Here is a 16,718-nt window from a genome sequence, read left to right as displayed (position 1 = left end):
ATTATTTAACATCTTCTCAACAAAAAAAAAAGTGTACAACCCGAATATAACGTCATTATGGCCTCGTGCCAAATTTCACCCACTGGATCAGTCCGGTTTTCTACTGATAAGTCTCCCAAGTGGGAAAATTAAAGATGTAAAGTCACATTTTGTGACCCATGCCAGGTGGTTGCGGTGGCGTTGTTTCAAAGGCCTGAATAGCATGGGGACAGGTGATGGGTCTACACTGTCTAGGCCATGGCTCACTATGTACATACACTCCCTAGGGTGTCCTTCTGTGGGCTGGCAAGCTGTTGTGCTGCAATGTCCCTGTCTGGACCAATGTCCCAAGAGCACATCACTGTATTTCAGTAATAGGAAAGCTCATCCTGGTCACATTTAAGACACCTGGACAATACAGTTGGACATCAGACCATCGCTTTAATCTAACCCTTATTTTACCAAGTAAGTTGATTTAGAACACACCACATCCTCAAAACGAAGGGGGGATGTGTACCCGGGGAGAAAGAAAGGCTGAGTGTGAAAGAGATGGACAAATGGATGGACAGTGAAGGGATGGGGGAAGTGGATGAAGCGAGATATCTAAACGAAGAAACAGGGAGGTAGAGATAGACAGAGATGGTGATATGGCGGAAACAGCAAGGTCACATTTCTGGCACGGAGCCTAAAGTGGCCCCTAGAAATGCACAGTGATGAGATGAGAGTGAGAGGGAAAAGATAGGGAGCAGAATGACAGACAGCGCTAACAGCAGTGTTTCTACAAAGAGGAAGCAAGGGGGTAAGAGTGTAGGGTCGTGTATTTGGGTGTGTGCGTGCGCGAACGAGCTTGTTCACGTCTGAGTGAGTGCGAGTATGATATTGTTAACATGAAGAAGAAAAAAAAAACATCTGTGTAACCTATGAACTCCATTTACCATATGGGCGCAATGACAACACACGCTGTAAAAAAAAAGAGAAGAAGTCACATACAGTACACACACCAAGGCATGCATCGCATGATACACACAGTGTACACTCGTGCTCTCATCTCATCCATACACTCCAGCCATTACCACAAGCCCGTTCTCCCCAATTAAGGTGCCACCAACCTCATGTGACATACACCCCCCCCCCCCCCCCCCCCCACACTCTTACTCGTGTAAAATATGCACTGATGGCATTCTGCTTCATTGTGCAAACCTGCATCTCTGACGACCCAATCTAAGCCCCTTGGCCTTTAAAGCTGCTCATAAAGATGCACATTCTCACACACAACTCCCACACCTGCTGTAAAGCACACCCCAACACGCAAGCACACACTCACACACACACACACACACATGCATATGCACTCAAACACACACACACACACACACACACACGCACACACACACACACCTACATGCAAGCACATGCTCCAACATACACACGCAGACACACGCAAGCATTGTGCACACAACCACACACACACACACACACACGCATGAGCACCTACACACACACACACACACAAACACACACACACGCACCCACATACACAGAACACACACAGCACAGGTTTCTCTCCCAGTCAATTCTAACCATGGTTGTGACAAGGTTACACACCGGAGTAGGAAGGAAGAGAAGGATAAACAAGTAGAAACCAATAACTCACCAGATATTCCACTGCACCAACCAAGAGCATGTATTCCTTATATCACTATTTTACACCTGCCCTCCGATTGTCTGTTTTTCTTTTTTCTCCTCTCCTGGGACTAGTCCTCCTCTCCCTCTGTCGTGGGCTGTTTGGGTAGAAGTAAAGTGATGCTCGGTATATCCTTCAGGACACTGAACAGAGGAGTCACACACACCACCTCTTCTTCTCTTCTCTCACTTTACTGTTTCACTCACATGCTTCTTCTTCTCTTTCCTCCTCGCTGTTTGTTGTTCTTTGTAATTCTTTCATTTTCACATCGCTCCAGTTTTTTCTTTCACTCCTCTCTTTCACTGCTGCTTTGTGTGCTCCGATCCTCCGTTCCCTAGTATAATCAGTGAGTACTCCATCTGTCCCCCTCTCTCTCTCTCTCCGTCTGCTGTGCACTCTGTTTCACTCTCTTCTCCTCAAATTCATCTCCTCATCTGTGAGCCTCTCCATCTCCCAGCCTGAGCACTGTGGCTTTGCAGGTGACTGTAAGCGTGTGTGTGTGTGTGTGTGTGTGTGTGTGTGTGTGTGTGTGTGTGTGTGTGTGTGTGTGTGTGTGTGTGTGTGTGTGTGTGTGTGTGTGTGTGTGTGTGTGTGTGTGTGTGTGTGTGTGTGTGTGTGTGTGTCTGAGAGTGTGTGTGTGTGTTTGTGTCTGAGAGTGTGTGTGCAGGCACGTGTGTGAGACAGAATGGGAGGGAGAGCAGGAGTAGAGACACAGTGAACAAACCGGCAGTTATCCTCTTAGATGCTCCGTTCAGTTCGCTCCCTCTCTTTCTGTCTCCCTCTCGCTTTCGCTCTCCCTCTCTGACCTCTCTTTCCCTCTCAGCGACGCCGCACGAGTCTTGTATACTTGTCAGCAGAGGGAGGGAGAACGAAAGAGAGAGAGAGTAGGAGGCAGGAGAAGGTGGGGCTTGTGTGTGTCTCTGTCTAATTAAAAAGCAGAGTATGTACAGCTGCGGAGAGAGGGAACGAGGGAGAGTGGGAGAGAGCCGAGTGAAGTGATCTAGGGGGCGGGACCAATGGGCAGAGAGGGAACGGGGAGTCACTAGGGGATGGGGATAGAGAGAGAGAGAGAGAGAAGGGGGGGACCCTAGTGTGTGAGGTTGGAAAAGGAAGGACGTATGACCGGACACCAAGGTCAGCTGTAGAAGGCTGGAAGAAGGGCAGAGGGGGAGCAGAGAAGAAAAGAGAGAGGATAAGCGGGATAAGAACAGACAGGTCGAATTCTGCAGACGTATGTTGCTCATAATATGGACAGAAGAAGCACGACCAGAGAATCTTGATGAGGGGAACAATAGAGAGAGGGCATATGGGTAAAGCACCATAGAAATATTCCCCTAAAAACAGATCCCCTAGAATTCTATTCATAGCCATACACACGGTTAAAATATAAGGTTAAACAGCTGTTCTGTATGGATACAGTATCTACAGTATAAATATGTTCCAAATCACCTTGATGTTAATCCTAAAAAACTACTGTATAAGCAGTTTTATCCCAGTGATGATTCATAGATTAATTTGGCCCTGGCTGCAATTTATGCCGAGGTCTTTGTGTGTGTGTGTGTGTGTGTGTGTGTGTGTGTGTGTGTGTGTGTGTGTGTGTGTGTGTGTGTGTGTGTGTGTGTGTGTGTGTGTGTGTGTGTGTGTGTGTGTGTGTGTGTGTGTGTGTGTGTGTGTGTGTGCGTGTGTGCGTGCGCATGTGTGTATTTCTTTGTGTGTGTGTGTGTACACTCCATGTGTACGTCTGTGACTGCACTGCCACACACATTTGCACACGTTTTATTCTGTCACGCTCAGGTTGTTGCTCTCTCTCTCTTGCTCTGTTTTACATGAAAGAGAGTATATTATATAGTCCCTTGACTAGAACCAATTGATTCAGGCAATTTTCTTCTTGTATTGTTGCGACTGTATCATCATTCCTGCAGTACTTATCACCTCAGGCTAGTGTCAACCACCTAGTATAGTGGGGCCGGCTGGGAGAGGGGATGGAGAGATAAGGTAAATGCCCGGGGGGGAAGGGGGGGTGAAAGAGGGTTGACAGATCTCATCCCATTTTATCAACCCTGATTACTTATCTTGTCTTCTCGTCTCTCTCTCTCTCTCTCTCTCTCTCTCTCTCTCTCTCTCTCTCTCTCTCTCTCTCTCTCTCTCTCTCTCTACCTCTCTCTACCTCTCTCTACCTCCTGTTATTGCCCAGTTGCTCTACTTTCAGCCTCAAATGTACATTTGAAACGGCAGAGGAAAAACAGGCTCATTGATTAAAGATCCACCAGAGACTATGAATAATATTATGGGCTATGGTAAATACGTGCATGCGTATCAATGGTGGCAGTTGAGAGAGGATGACAGCCACTAATACTTAATTAACATGAAACTCCTGGAACTCATCCTCGGCGGATTTGAGACAGATATTAAGTTAAAAAAAGGCCGTGACAGCAGTCATGTCCCTCAATTCATTAAACACATCTAGAAGTGTGAACCGAGCGCTTAAAAGTGCAATAGGCCTCAGTTGTTTACTTATACAGAACCATGGTGAAGTGTTGATCCGTGATCCCTCTATAAGTCAATAGACATCCGTCCTCTAGGGGCGAGACCAAGAAGTGTAATTATTATTTATCACGCTAATCCAAACGAGCTCGGCGGGGCAGCCAATCAGATCCTGTTTTCACAGGGTCCACGGGAGCCAACGGAGGAACACAACTAGTTCTGGCGTTCATTAATCAAGCCAGTCACGTCTGGCCGGCTACAAAAGCGACTTTTAAGCAGAAGCCTTTAGTGCCGACTCAGATCAAGTCATCAATCATCTCCTAATGCAGTCTTGTAGAATCGGGAACATTGTCTAATGGGAGGATCTAACCGTAGCCATTACCTGAAAAGGTTGTATTATTTCGCTATCTGCGAACGTAAAGCATGATGGATTAGCACCACAGACGGTCATTTGCTTAAGAGTCTTAAGAGCATGGCATCCCAGAATGCATCTCATCTTCTGTGACACAGAGACGTGGTCTAAGAAGGAACATTGTCACAGAGATCTTAAATTCCATTGATGAATGGGTAACTTCTGGGTTTCTGTACGATTGTATCTCATAATGACTTTCTCAGGGCAGAACGGGAGGTCAGATGAGAAACAAAGCTAAACCAATAGAAGGGGAGGGGGGGGGGGGGGTGGCAAAGGAATAGTTTGTGAAAGCCAGTATCATAGGTCTAGTCTTGGCATGGGGTAACTTGTGGATCGTTGGCGCCAGGGTTTTAAGGGCCTGAAGGGTTGGCCAAAGACGGAAAGCAAAACACCATAATGGGAGAAGGACTGATTCTTCAGCATTTAGCTAATACGGCCTTGTGTGACAATGACAGGTTTATCACTTATGACTGCTGTATTTGAAATCAATACAAATTGCATTGTTCATAAAATTGTAGTACTAATGCAGTAGTAAAAGTGTCTGATTGCACAAAAAAATTAAATATGAGTACAGTATTCTATAGGCCTGGCTAGTTGTGAAAGCTGTAGCCTAATGTAGGCCTGCAGTAATAGGCACACCACTGTAGTTATCTTTAGGAGCTGTGACAGCCAGGTGGCAGTGTTGCCTATAAGGAGCAGGACAACCAGTTGTATAACGGACACAAAGCCACGTCAACAACATCAACTGAAGAGATTCATAATAGCCTACATAATCATCAATATATCTACTCTTCTTAGAAGAGATGTCTTTCATCTATTGACATTCATCCCTCCATCCCCCACTGCAGCGTGTGTGTGTTTCTTTGAAGAGGACAATGATGAGAAGGAAAGTGCAAAAACGTGGATTCAGAGGAGCTATTGTGCGTCATGGCACCCACGCCCTTGTGCTGTGCTATCTCTACGGACACAACAACATGCACTTACTTCATAGGCAGAATGAGCCTGAGCCTGCGGAGTGCTGATGTCACTAGTTGCCGGGCTTCTTCTCAATGGAACGAAATAGATGAGTCACTGTCCATCCACCACAGGCTGTCACAACAACTCACAAGCCCCTTCATTTGACGCAACGAATTAAAGACGGGAAATGGTTCAAGCGGGCTACACATATTATTGTGTGGAATAAACATTTCAAAACATTGCAAAGAGCGACACTTTTCCAATATGTAGGCTATTTAAATTAATGTCAACTGTTAATGGAGTATCTATTGTATTCTAATCTACCACACAAGTGCTGTCAGCTAGTTTAAATTGCTGTGTGTCTCTTAATTAAATTGCTGTTGAGCTTCAGTCTGTTTTGTTTACCTCGACATGCCCTGCACGTGGGTAGAGAGGGATTACTGCGCGCTGTACGTCACAGGCTACGCGCTAAGGCAACAACAATAAACGAGAAAGCGACATACTGTAGGCAGTTTATAATACACCGTTTTCTCCTCACTGTGCGTTTTTGTCCGTTTTAGAATCTTTCTCCACCCTTCAGCCACTAACCATGTCAGGCTCGTCGACTCCAGAGGACGCTTTGTACGGTAAGGGTTTTGGGGCGATGGATCTGGACGATGGATCGTTATTGGGTCAATGCAAAGTCGGGTCAATTCTGATTTATTTGTGCTGTAGTAACTGAAATGTTTATAAAAAGCCTTGTAACTGCCCTATGACGACTTTTTCTGTGTGTATACCCTAGGGATAAACTATGTTCAACTGTTTTTCTAGGCTAACATTTAAATAAATAATTCCAAGAGGGGTCCATCAGGAAAATAACATTATTGATGTATAAATTATTATGTTCATCCTCATTAGGCCTACAATGCTTATTTTTAGTAACAATCAATTAATGATGCATGAACAGTGACCTCTTTCACCAGAATAAGTTTGTTTATCACATTTTAATTAATTAATGGACAACGTTTATTTATAATCATTATCCACGACATAATGCATGGTTAACGTGGACTTGTGAGAAAATGATGTGAGAAAATGGGCATGTTAGGGAGAGAAATGTAAGTATGCCATTTTGAAGTTATCATTGTTGCTGCCACTGACATGGTCATCTTGTAAACAGATTTCATGACTCACCTGTTTGCATATCACTAAGCCAATTAAGCCCAGGAGATTTACCTGAAGCTTATAGCTCACTGTACAGTTTGCTTATAGCCTCTACAGTGCATGGGGGATGTTGTATAGCCTTCATAATATCACAGCTGGGACATACACAAAGCTTTGGCACAACAACACATCTGTGCTTTGTTTTTCAAGAACTAGGCCTATATTAACACACATAACATACACCTGATATGCACTACAGTACTTATATGGAAGGATACTGGACTATTGACAGACATTGGATGCTGCTGCAATGCAGCCTGGTCAAAGAGAGAGAGAGAGAGAGAGAGAGAGAGAGAGAGAGAGAGAGAGAGAGAGAGAGAGAGAGAGAGAGAGAGAGAGAGAGAGAGAGAGAGAGAGAGAGAGAGAGAGAGAGAGAGAGAGAGAGAGAGAGAGAGAGAGAGAGAGAGAGAGAGAGAGAGAGAGAGAGAGAGAGAGAGAGAGAGAGAGAGAGAGAGAGAGAGAGAGAGAGAGAGAGAGAGAGAGAGAGAGAGAGAGAGAGAGAGAGAGAGAGAGAGAGAGAGAGAGAGAGAGAGAGAGAGAGAGAGAGAGAGAGAGAGAGAGAGAGAGAGAGAGAGAGAGAGAGAGAGAGAGAGCAGGCTGGCAGCCAGTGGTTATGTCATAACTCTCTCTCATTCTGGGAGGAAAACTAGGGCAATGGCACAGTTTGCCCTCTGCCCTCCCTTCCCCATCTCCACTCCCCTCTCCACTGTTGCTGTTTATATGATCTCTCACTTCCCTAAAGCAAATAATAAAGGGGAAGAGACAAAAAGAGGGGATGGGAGGATGTGTTGATGAGGAGAGCAGGTGATGATGTTTGCATGCCTTGCATTCCATAGAGAGAAAGAGATAGAATGAGAGACGAGGAAATAGATGAGAATGAGACAGGAGAGGAAAGAGAGAATGAGACAGGAGAGGTGGCTAATCTCATACAGAAATAAGATCTTACATAAGCATTCTGTCAGGCTGTGTCAGTGGTTGTCCTTGTTTGTTTTTGTGTTCGTGTGTGTTGTGTGTCTGTGGTTGTCCCTGTTTGTTTTTGTGTTAGTGTGTGTGTGGTTGTCCCTGTTTGTTTTTGTGTTCGTGTGTGTGTCGTGTGTGTGGTTGTCCCTGTTTGTTGTGTGTGTGTGGTTGTCCCTGTTTGTTAGTGTGTGTGTGGTTGTCCCTGTTTGTTTTTGTGTTTGTGTGTGTGTGGTTGTCCCTGTTTGTTTTTGTGTTTGTGTGTGTGTGGTTGTCCCTGTTTGTTTTTGTGTTAGTGTGTGTGTGGTTGTCCCTGTTTGTTTTTATGTTCGTGTGTGTTGTGTGTCTGTGGTTGTCCCTGTTTGTTTTTGTGTTTGTGTGTGTGTGGTTGTCCCTGTTTGTTAGTGTGTGTGTGGTTGTCCCTGTTTGTTGTGTGTGTTACACTCAAGCTAAACTAAGGACCAGGGGAAACACAACATTCATTGTTACAAATGCCCTTATGTCAGTAAGTCATTGGGTCTTGTCTAATACTATGTCAGGAATGGGATGTCCTGTCTGCTTAAAAATGCACTCTTGAACTTTTGTATAATTTCAGCCATTAGTTTCGAAAGTGATGCTCACAAGCCAAAAGTGGTTCCCGTTTTTTTGTGTACTACGTCATCAAATTGCGTATGATATGTTACGTCCTACATATATATATTTTTTGCAATTCGTATGGTGAATGCCATTCGTACTATATGTTACCAATTTGTTGTGCTTAAGATCCTGGATTGCAACTTTAAAGGAGACAGAATACCTATGTCATGTCCAACAACAACAGCAACAACAACACAGACCTAAGGGTATTACTAAAAAGCAGGATCAATGAGTTAGCCAGCAATGTTTGATAAACCATGAGAAATAACTGTTGATTTTCTGGTTCACTAACAAAGCTAAACGTATATATGTGTTGTTGTCAATTAGACCATGCCCATTTCAAGCTTATCTTTCCCCAAAAATAATTCAGAATATTTAGGCAAGTTAGCTGGCTAACTCGTCGTTCCTGCTTTGTAGTAGCCCCTCTGCATTACGTGTCCTAACATTAGGCCATCTACTGTAATGATTGAGCAACAACAGACAATTACAATCTCTTTAGAGTCTGTCTATCTATTTTTTGTCTGTTCATGCTGTGTCATTCCACCTGCATGGCTGATAGGCTGATAGGCAGTGTTGGTTTAGCCTTCCTCCTGGTTTAGCCTTCCAGAATTAGGCTTTAGTAAAGTTATTCTGGGAGATTCAATATGATTGAATAAGATTAACTGAAATGTAAACTATGGAATGATCCAGAATTAGCTCTTCTCTCAGTTGCAACATTACTGAGAGGTTGCAAAATTAACAGTAAACATTACACTCACAGTTTTAGGGGAATAGAGACATTTCAAATGTCATTATGGCTATGTACAGTGTTAACAATGTACTTTAACAATGTAATAGTTAAAGTACAAAAGGGAAAATAAATAAACATAAATATGGGTTGCATTTACAATGGTATTTGTTCTTCACTGGTTGCCCTTTTCTTGTGGCAACTGGTCACAAATCTTGCTGCTGTGATGGCACACTGGTATTTCACCCAATAGATATGGGAGTTTATCACAATTTGGTTTGTTTTCAAATTCTTTGTGTACCTGTGTAATCTGAGTGAAATATGTGTCTTTAATATGGTCATACATATATGGCAGGAGGTTAGGAAGTGCAGCTCAGTTTCCACCTCATTTTGTTGGCAGTGTGCACATAGCCTGTCTTCTCTTGAGAGCCAGGTCTGCCTACGGCGGCCTTTCTCAATAGCAAGGCTATGCTCACTGAGTCTGTACATAGTCAAAGCTTTCCTTAAGTTTGGGTCAATCACAGGTATTCTGCGATAGTGTACTCTCTGTTTAGGGCTAAATAGCATTCTAGTTTGCGCCGTTTATTTGTTAATTCTTTCCAATGTGTCAAGTAATTCTCTTTTTGTTTTCTCATGATTTGGTTGGGTCTAATTGTGTTGCTGTCCTGGGGCTCTGTGGGGTCTGTATGTGTTTGTGAACAGAGCCCCAGGACCTGCTTGCTTAGGGGACTCTTCTCCAGGTTCATCTCTCTGTAGATGATTGCTTTGTTAAGGAAGGTTTGGGAATCGCTTCCTTTTAGGTGGTTGTAGAATGTAACACCTCTTTTCTGGATTTTGATAATTATCGGGTATGGGCCTAATTCTGCTCTGCATGCATTATTTGCATTATGTTTTTGCAGAATTTTTGACTTACTGAGATTTACAGTCAGGGCCCAGGGCTGACAGAATCTGTGCAGAAAATCTAGATGCTGCTGTAGGCCCTTCTTGGTTGGGGACAGAAGCACCAGATCATCAGCCAACTGTAGACTTCAGATTCTAGTAGGGTGAGGCCGGGTGCTGCAGACTGTTCTAGTGCCCTCACCAATTCGTTGATATATATGTTGAAGAGGGTGGGGCTCAAGACGTATCCCTGTCTCACCCCACAGCCCTGTGGAAAGAAATGTGTGTGTTTTTTGCCAATTTTACCTGCTCACTTGTTGTTTCTGTACATGGATTTTATAATGTCATATGTTTTCCACCCAACGCCACTTTCCATCGATTTATATAGCAGACCCTAATGCCAAACTGAGTCAAAATCTTTTCTGAAATCAACAAAGCATGAGACGACTTTGCCTTTGTTTATTTTGTTTTCACTGAGGAAATGTATGAGTCTGCTGTTAGTGATAATGTAGAGGATTCTCCCAAGGTTGCTGTTGATGCATATCCCACGGTAGTTATTGGGGTCAAATTTGTCTCCACTTTTGTGGATCGGGGTGTGATCAGTCCTTGATTCCAAATATTGGGGAAGATGCCAGAGCTGAAGATGATGTTAAATAGTTTAAGTATAGCCAATTTGTGGTCTAAATATTTTATCATTTCATTTAGGATACCATTAACAACACAGGCCTTTTGGGTTTGAGAGTTTGTATTTTGACCTGTAGCTCATTCAATGTAATTGGAGAATCCAGTGGGTTCTGGTAGTCTTTAATAGCTGATTCTAAGATTTGCAATTGATCATGTATATGTTTTTGCTGTTTGTTCTTTGTTATAGAGCCTAAAAGATTGGAAAAGTGGTTTATCCATACATTTGGATAGATAACACTTTGTGTTATTGTTTGTTTAGTGTGTTCCAATTTTCCCAGAAATGGTTTGTTTAGATTCTATGGATTCTTCAATTACATTGAGCAAATTTCTGATGTGCTGTTCCTTCTTGTCTCTCTCTCTTGTCCCCCCCCCCCCCACCCACACACACACAGGCTCGTGGGTGGAGCTGGAGGAGCTAATATCAGCAGTGAGCAGCAGGGATAGTCTGACAGGACAACAACAGGACACAGCCTCCTGGGCCCTGCAGGGGGAGCTAGAGAGGATCCTGCTGGAGGCACAGCTTGAGTGTGAGAGGAGTAAAGACAGGTCAGTACACTACACCAACAAAAATCTCTCTCCCCCTCTGTGTGTGTGTGTGTGTGTGTGTGTGTGTGTGTGTGTGTGCACGCACGTGTGTGTGTGTGCATACATGGATGTCTGTTGTTACTGAGAAGTCCTGTTGACCTGCTCTCTATGTTCAGTCCTCCCCTGGCGGTGACTCCTCCGCAGACCACTGCTTCCCCTCCCCACAGTGAAGGCAGCAGCAGTACAGACTGTGTTACCATACAGGTACGAAACACACACACGCACATAACACTCAAATTATATATTTTACTGTAGCAGTAGCAATCCTTTGCTATTAGATAGCTCTAACACCACACAAGTCAGTGTTATAAAATAAATACACCAATTATTCGTCACATGCTTTGCAAACAATAGGTGTAGACTAACAGTGGAATTATTACTTATGGGCCCTTCCCAACAGAGAAAGAAGCTGTTCAGGGTCCTGTTGGTTCCAGACTTGGTGCATTGGTAACACTTGCTGTGCGGTAGCAGAGAGAACAGTCTATGACTTGGGTGGCTGGAGTCTTTGACAATTTTAAGGGCCTTCTTCTGACACCGCCTGGTATAGAGGTCCTGGATGGCAGGGAGCTTGGCCCCATTGATGTACTGGGCTGTACGCACTACCCTCTGTAGCGCATTGCGTCGGATGCCAAGCAGTTGCAGGGAGCTTGGCCCCATTGATGTACTGGGCTGTACGCACTACCCTCTGTAGCTCATTGCGTCGGATGCCAAGCAGTTGCAGTGATGCAGCCAGTCAAGATGCTCTCAATGGTGCAGCTATAGAACCCAAGCCCAAGCCAAATCTTTTCACCCTGTTGGTGTGTGTGGACCATGATAGATCCTTATTGATGTGGACACAGAGGAACTTGAAGCTCTCAATCCGCCCCACTACAGCCACGTTGATGTGAATGGGGGCGTGCTCAGCCCTCCATTTCCTGTAGGTCCTTTGTCTTGCTGACGTTGAGGGAGAGGTTGTTGTACTTTGCAACTCACTGCCTCTCTGACCTCCTCCCTATAGGCCTACCACCGTTGTGTCGTCGGCAAACTTAATGATGGTGTTGGAGTCGTGCGTGGCCATGCAGTCGTGGGTGAACAGGGAGTACAGGAGGGGACTAAGCACGCAACCCTTAGGGGCCCCATATTGAGGGTCAGCGTGGCGGATGTGTTGTTGCCTTCCCTCACCACCTGTTGGCGGCCCATCAGGAAGTCCAGGATCCAGTTGAGGAGGGAGGTCCTCAGGCCCAGGGTCCTTAGCTTAGTGATGAGCTTGTTGAATGCTGAGCTGTAGTCAATGAACAGCATTCTGACATAGGTGTTCCTTTTGTCTAGATGGGAAAGGGCTGTGTGGACTACAATAAAGATGGAGTCATCTGTGGATCTGTTGGGGCGGTATGCGAATTGGAGCTGGTCCAGGGTGTCTGGGATGATGGTGTTGATATGAGCCATGACCAGCCTTTCAAAGCATTTCATCGCTACAGATGCGAGTGCTACGGGGCAATAGTCATTTAGGCAGGTTACCTTGTTGTTCTTGGGCACACGAACTATGGTGGTCTTCTTGAAACATGTAGGTATTAAAGACTTTGTCAGGGAGAGGTTGAAAATGTCAGTGAAGACACTTGCCAGCTGGTCAGCGCATGCTCTGAGTATGCGTCCTGGTAATCCGTCTGGCCCTGCAGCCCTGTGAATGTTAGCCTGTTTGCAGGTCTTACGCACATTGGCTACGGAGAGCATGATCACACACTCGTCCAGAACAGCTGGTGCTGTCATGCATGGTGCAGTGTTGCTTGCCTCCAAGCGAGCATAGAAGGCATTTAGCTCGTCTGGAAGGCATGCGTCCCTGGGCAGCTCGTGGCTGGGTTTCCGTGATAGTTTATTATCCGTGATAGTTAGCAAGCCCCGCCACATCCGATGAGCGTCAGAGCCGGTGTGGTAGGATTTGATCTTAGTCCTGTATTGACGTGAATGCCTGTTTGATGTTTCGTCGGAGGGCGTAGTGTTATTTCTTATAAGCGTCCGGATTAGTGTCCCACTTCTTGAGAACAGCAGCTCTAGCCTTTAGCTCAGTGCGGATGTTGCATGTAATCCATGGCTTCTGGTTGCGATATGTACATGCAGTCACTGTGGGGACGACGTCATTGATTGACTTATTAATGATGCTGGTGACTAATGTGGTGTACTCATCAATGCCATTGGATGAATCACGGAACATATCCTAGCCTGTGCTAGCGAAACAGTCCTGTAGCCTAGCATCAACTTCATCTGACCACTTCCGTATTGAGGATAGTCTTGAACGGAGCTCGTCCAGTTTGTTCCCCAGTGATTGTACGTTCTCCAATAGAAGGAGGGTAGAGGCGGTTTATGTACTCGCCGACGTAGTTTCGTCAGGGTGCCCGCACGTCGGCCTCTCTTACAACACCTTTTTCGAGTTTCGGGGATTAGGGCCTAGTCTGGGGTCAGCAGTATGTCCTGCGCCTCCGTCTCATTGACGTGGAAATCTTCATCCAAATCGATGTTAGTGATAGCTGTTCTGATGTCTAGAAGCTATTTTCGGTCATAGGAAATGATGGCGGAAACATTATGTACAACAAAGTTAATATTAGCACCAAAAAAAAACTGAAAATAGCAGAATTTGTCAGGAGCCCGGAAAAAACGGCTGCTATACATTGCAGCTCCATTCTTAATCAAAACATGATGGCAAATGCAATGATAATTGACATTTAACTTTCCCTCTCTTCTCTTTACCTCTCTCTTCCTCCCCCTCTCCATCTCAGTCCGAAGAAGAAGGGGAGAGGAGGCTCATTTCCGAGTGGGTATGGGACTGGTCCAGTCGGCCCGAGAACCTTCCACCAAAGTAAGAACCGAATTGATTCTCATTCTAATTCGTTCTAATTCCATTTACCTTACATTGACCATGTCTCAGTGAATCATTTCACCCCTAGTTTCATTTTTAGGCCATCATTGTAAATAAGAATTTGTTCTTATTAACTGACTTGCCTAGTTAAATAAAGGTTAAATAAAATAAACATAAAATAAACATTAATTTACACACGTACTTGGCTGCCTATAACAAGCACTGACTCGTGAGGAGCCTGTGGATGTGCTGTAGGGAATGTAGTCATAATTTTTTATACATAATGAATCAAATCTTGTACAGTAACATTGAAACATGACAGATATCTCTCTGTTACACCTAAACATGACAGATGATAGTTTCATTTCCTTTTTACACTAATGTACATGAATGTATGTTTCTTCTCGTGTTATGGAGCTATTGAACAGCTCACAGGCTTTTCTTGAAATATTCTAACTGAGAAGATATGAGAACTAGAATTTCTCCTGAGAAATCTCCTTTTATCTTGAGGAACAAAGCATGTTTTCTTCTCTCCTTCTCTTTCTCTCTATGTTCCCCTTTCTCCATCTCTTTCTTTCTTCATCTTCCTTTGTCTCCCTTTCTCCCTCCCCCTCTCTCCCTCGCTTTTTTCCTCCCTCTCTCTCGATTCTGCTTTATGCCTCTCTTGCACTCAGGGAGTTTGTGTTCCAACACCCGAAGCAGCAGTCGGGCTCCCTGAGCGTAAGGAAGAGTGAGGTGATGAAAAGAGGCCTGTTCTCCTCTGACGTCCTCATGATCCTCATCCCCTCACTGCTTGCCTCGCACCTGCTCACACTGGGAATAGGGTAAGACACACACACACACACAGACACACACACACACACACATGGCATATCTTATGTTCTGTAATGAGATGCAGGTTGTCTTAGTAATGATAATGTAGTAACCTACTATATGACCACCAGCACCTGATGCTTTTTATTATAGATCTCTTTCCTAATGGCAGCATTCTGTTTTTATACAACAAGGAGGTAAATGTGCATCCTTCATTATTAGCAGTATATTTCTCTCTCCCTTCGCAGGATCTACATAGGGAAGCGATTGGCTGCCTCCACAACTAGCACTCTGTGACGTGCTTCCCGGGCAGTGCTCCCATTCGCTGACGGCAGACCAATAGGATCTCATCCCTCGCCACAGTACACTTGTTGCCCTTTCTCCCTGTCATGCGGCAACTTTCTTTACCACTGTCTCTCTGTCTGTCTGTCTGTCCACCATAACTTTGTGTGTCTGTCCGTCAGTCATCCAGCATCTCTGAATCTGTGATTGTCCCAGGGCCAGAGCGTGTCTGTTTGTGTGTTTGTCTCTCTCTCTCTCTCTGTGTGTGTGTGTGTGTGTGTGTGTGTGTGTGTGTGTGTGTGTGTGTGTGTGTGTGTGTGTGTGTGTGTGTGTGTGTGTGTGTGTGTGTGTGTGTGTGTGTGTGTGTGTGTGTGTGTGTGTGTGTGTGTGTGTGTGTGTGTGTCAGGGCAGGACTGTTGATACTCTACGGACATTGTGTCAATGACTCAGACTGAGGTCACTTTTACTCTCCCAGCAGAGTAACCCTGATCTCAATTAACTAACAGAGAGAAACGAGTGATAAGACCGAGAGAGAGAATGGAGAGAGAAAGAAAGAGAATAACACCCAGATAAATCCCCATTGAAGGTGTTAGCGGGGTGTTGAAGAAATAGGGTATATAGCCCAATGATTGCCCAAATAAAAAACAGAATCTAATCCTGGTGAAAGAAAGAGGTCACCAACAGAGCCATATACAGGCAGTATATGCCTATATGACTCTGGTCACCAATATTATGTGTCAGACATGCCAGAACTGTGATGAGCCCAGGTGATTTGTATTAGGTTGAGGAATGGTTTGTTTCATGTTCTTAGTGGTTTATGACCACAAAAGTGGCTCTGGTTTTGCACTTTGTCCTATATAACCATCTGACTGTTTGAACTCTGAACTATTTGAATGACTATAACCCCATTAAACCTCATTTGTCACACGTGTCCGTGATCCATTTGTCTATCTTACTCCATCTTTCCTTCTCTATTCACTTTTGTGTTTAGACATTCATTTTATTTGAGATCGTATTATTTATTTTATAAATGGTATAAGTGTGTTTTAGATCTTATTATTTATTTTATAAATGGTATAAGTGCTCGAGAGCTATGACATAATAAGAGATATATCAAATCTAAGACATCCTCATTTAACTATTTGTCTGGGTTGTTTGTGTGATGCCATTGTTTAACTGAAATAGATTCTCATTTAGCCATACAAGAGTGGAAAGAAGGGCTAACAGGCTGTTTCAGTAATGTGAGTCATTTATCTGTACCGTAAACTACAACATCTGCTGGCCATATAAGAGCTTTTACATGGGTGATGAATCATTGCATATCAACGTGTTTACCTAATAAGTTCACCTTGCTAACAGTATTACTTGTGTGTGTTGAGATAGATCCAGCCACAGTTAGCTACCATCTCACGCATCGGGCTGAAGGTTTTACAGGAATGTAGTGACATCATCAACACCAGTCTGTTTTTTTTCAACACCCCTGACATCACTTCTGACCTTAACCCTTTTATTTTTTTACAAGCGTGCGCTGACATGTAATCAGTCCTTTTACACTTGCAGCTTTGACAAAAAAAAAAAAAGAACGCGCACAGTTTTCTTGCTAGTA

At 44.3% G+C, this 16,718-nt stretch overlaps 2 protein-coding genes across 3 annotated transcripts in view; one reads left to right on the top strand and one right to left on the bottom strand.

Moving 5' to 3' along the window:
• LOC139543725 (mucin-2-like) overlaps positions 1 to 2,678 on the bottom strand; it is a 53,816-nt gene extending 51,138 nt beyond the window's left edge. Inside the window, exon 1 of the mRNA XM_071350078.1 lies at positions 1,634 to 2,678. The gene's annotated coding sequence lies outside the window, so the exon portion shown is untranslated. The remainder of the gene's footprint in view (positions 1 to 1,633) is intronic.
• Positions 2,679 to 5,689: 3,011 nt separating this feature from the next.
• On the top strand, positions 5,690 to 16,043 carry LOC139543732 (BCL2/adenovirus E1B 19 kDa protein-interacting protein 3). 2 transcript variants are annotated; one of them, XM_071350096.1, is made up of 7 exons: positions 5,690 to 5,782; positions 6,077 to 6,142; positions 10,995 to 11,148; positions 11,304 to 11,391; positions 13,938 to 14,017; positions 14,692 to 14,841; positions 15,079 to 16,043. In XM_071350096.1, exons 2-7 carry the CDS (start codon positions 6,106 to 6,108, stop codon positions 15,125 to 15,127), a joined length of 558 nt encoding a protein of 185 aa, XP_071206197.1. In that variant the 5' UTR covers positions 5,690 to 5,782; positions 6,077 to 6,105; the 3' UTR covers positions 15,128 to 16,043. The 2 variants fall into 2 exon arrangements, with proteins under 2 accessions (XP_071206197.1, XP_071206196.1); XM_071350095.1 differs by lacking the exon at positions 5,690 to 5,782 and having other exon boundaries at positions 5,947 to 6,142.
• Positions 16,044 to 16,718: the final 675 nt, after the last annotated feature.

The sequence above is a fragment of the Salvelinus alpinus genome, chromosome 18 (assembly GCF_045679555.1).
Source record: "Salvelinus alpinus chromosome 18, SLU_Salpinus.1, whole genome shotgun sequence".
NCBI lineage: Eukaryota > Metazoa > Chordata > Actinopteri > Salmoniformes > Salmonidae > Salvelinus > Salvelinus alpinus.
Note: the sequence above shows the minus strand (reverse complement) of the source record. Positions and strands in the feature narration are given on the sequence as shown.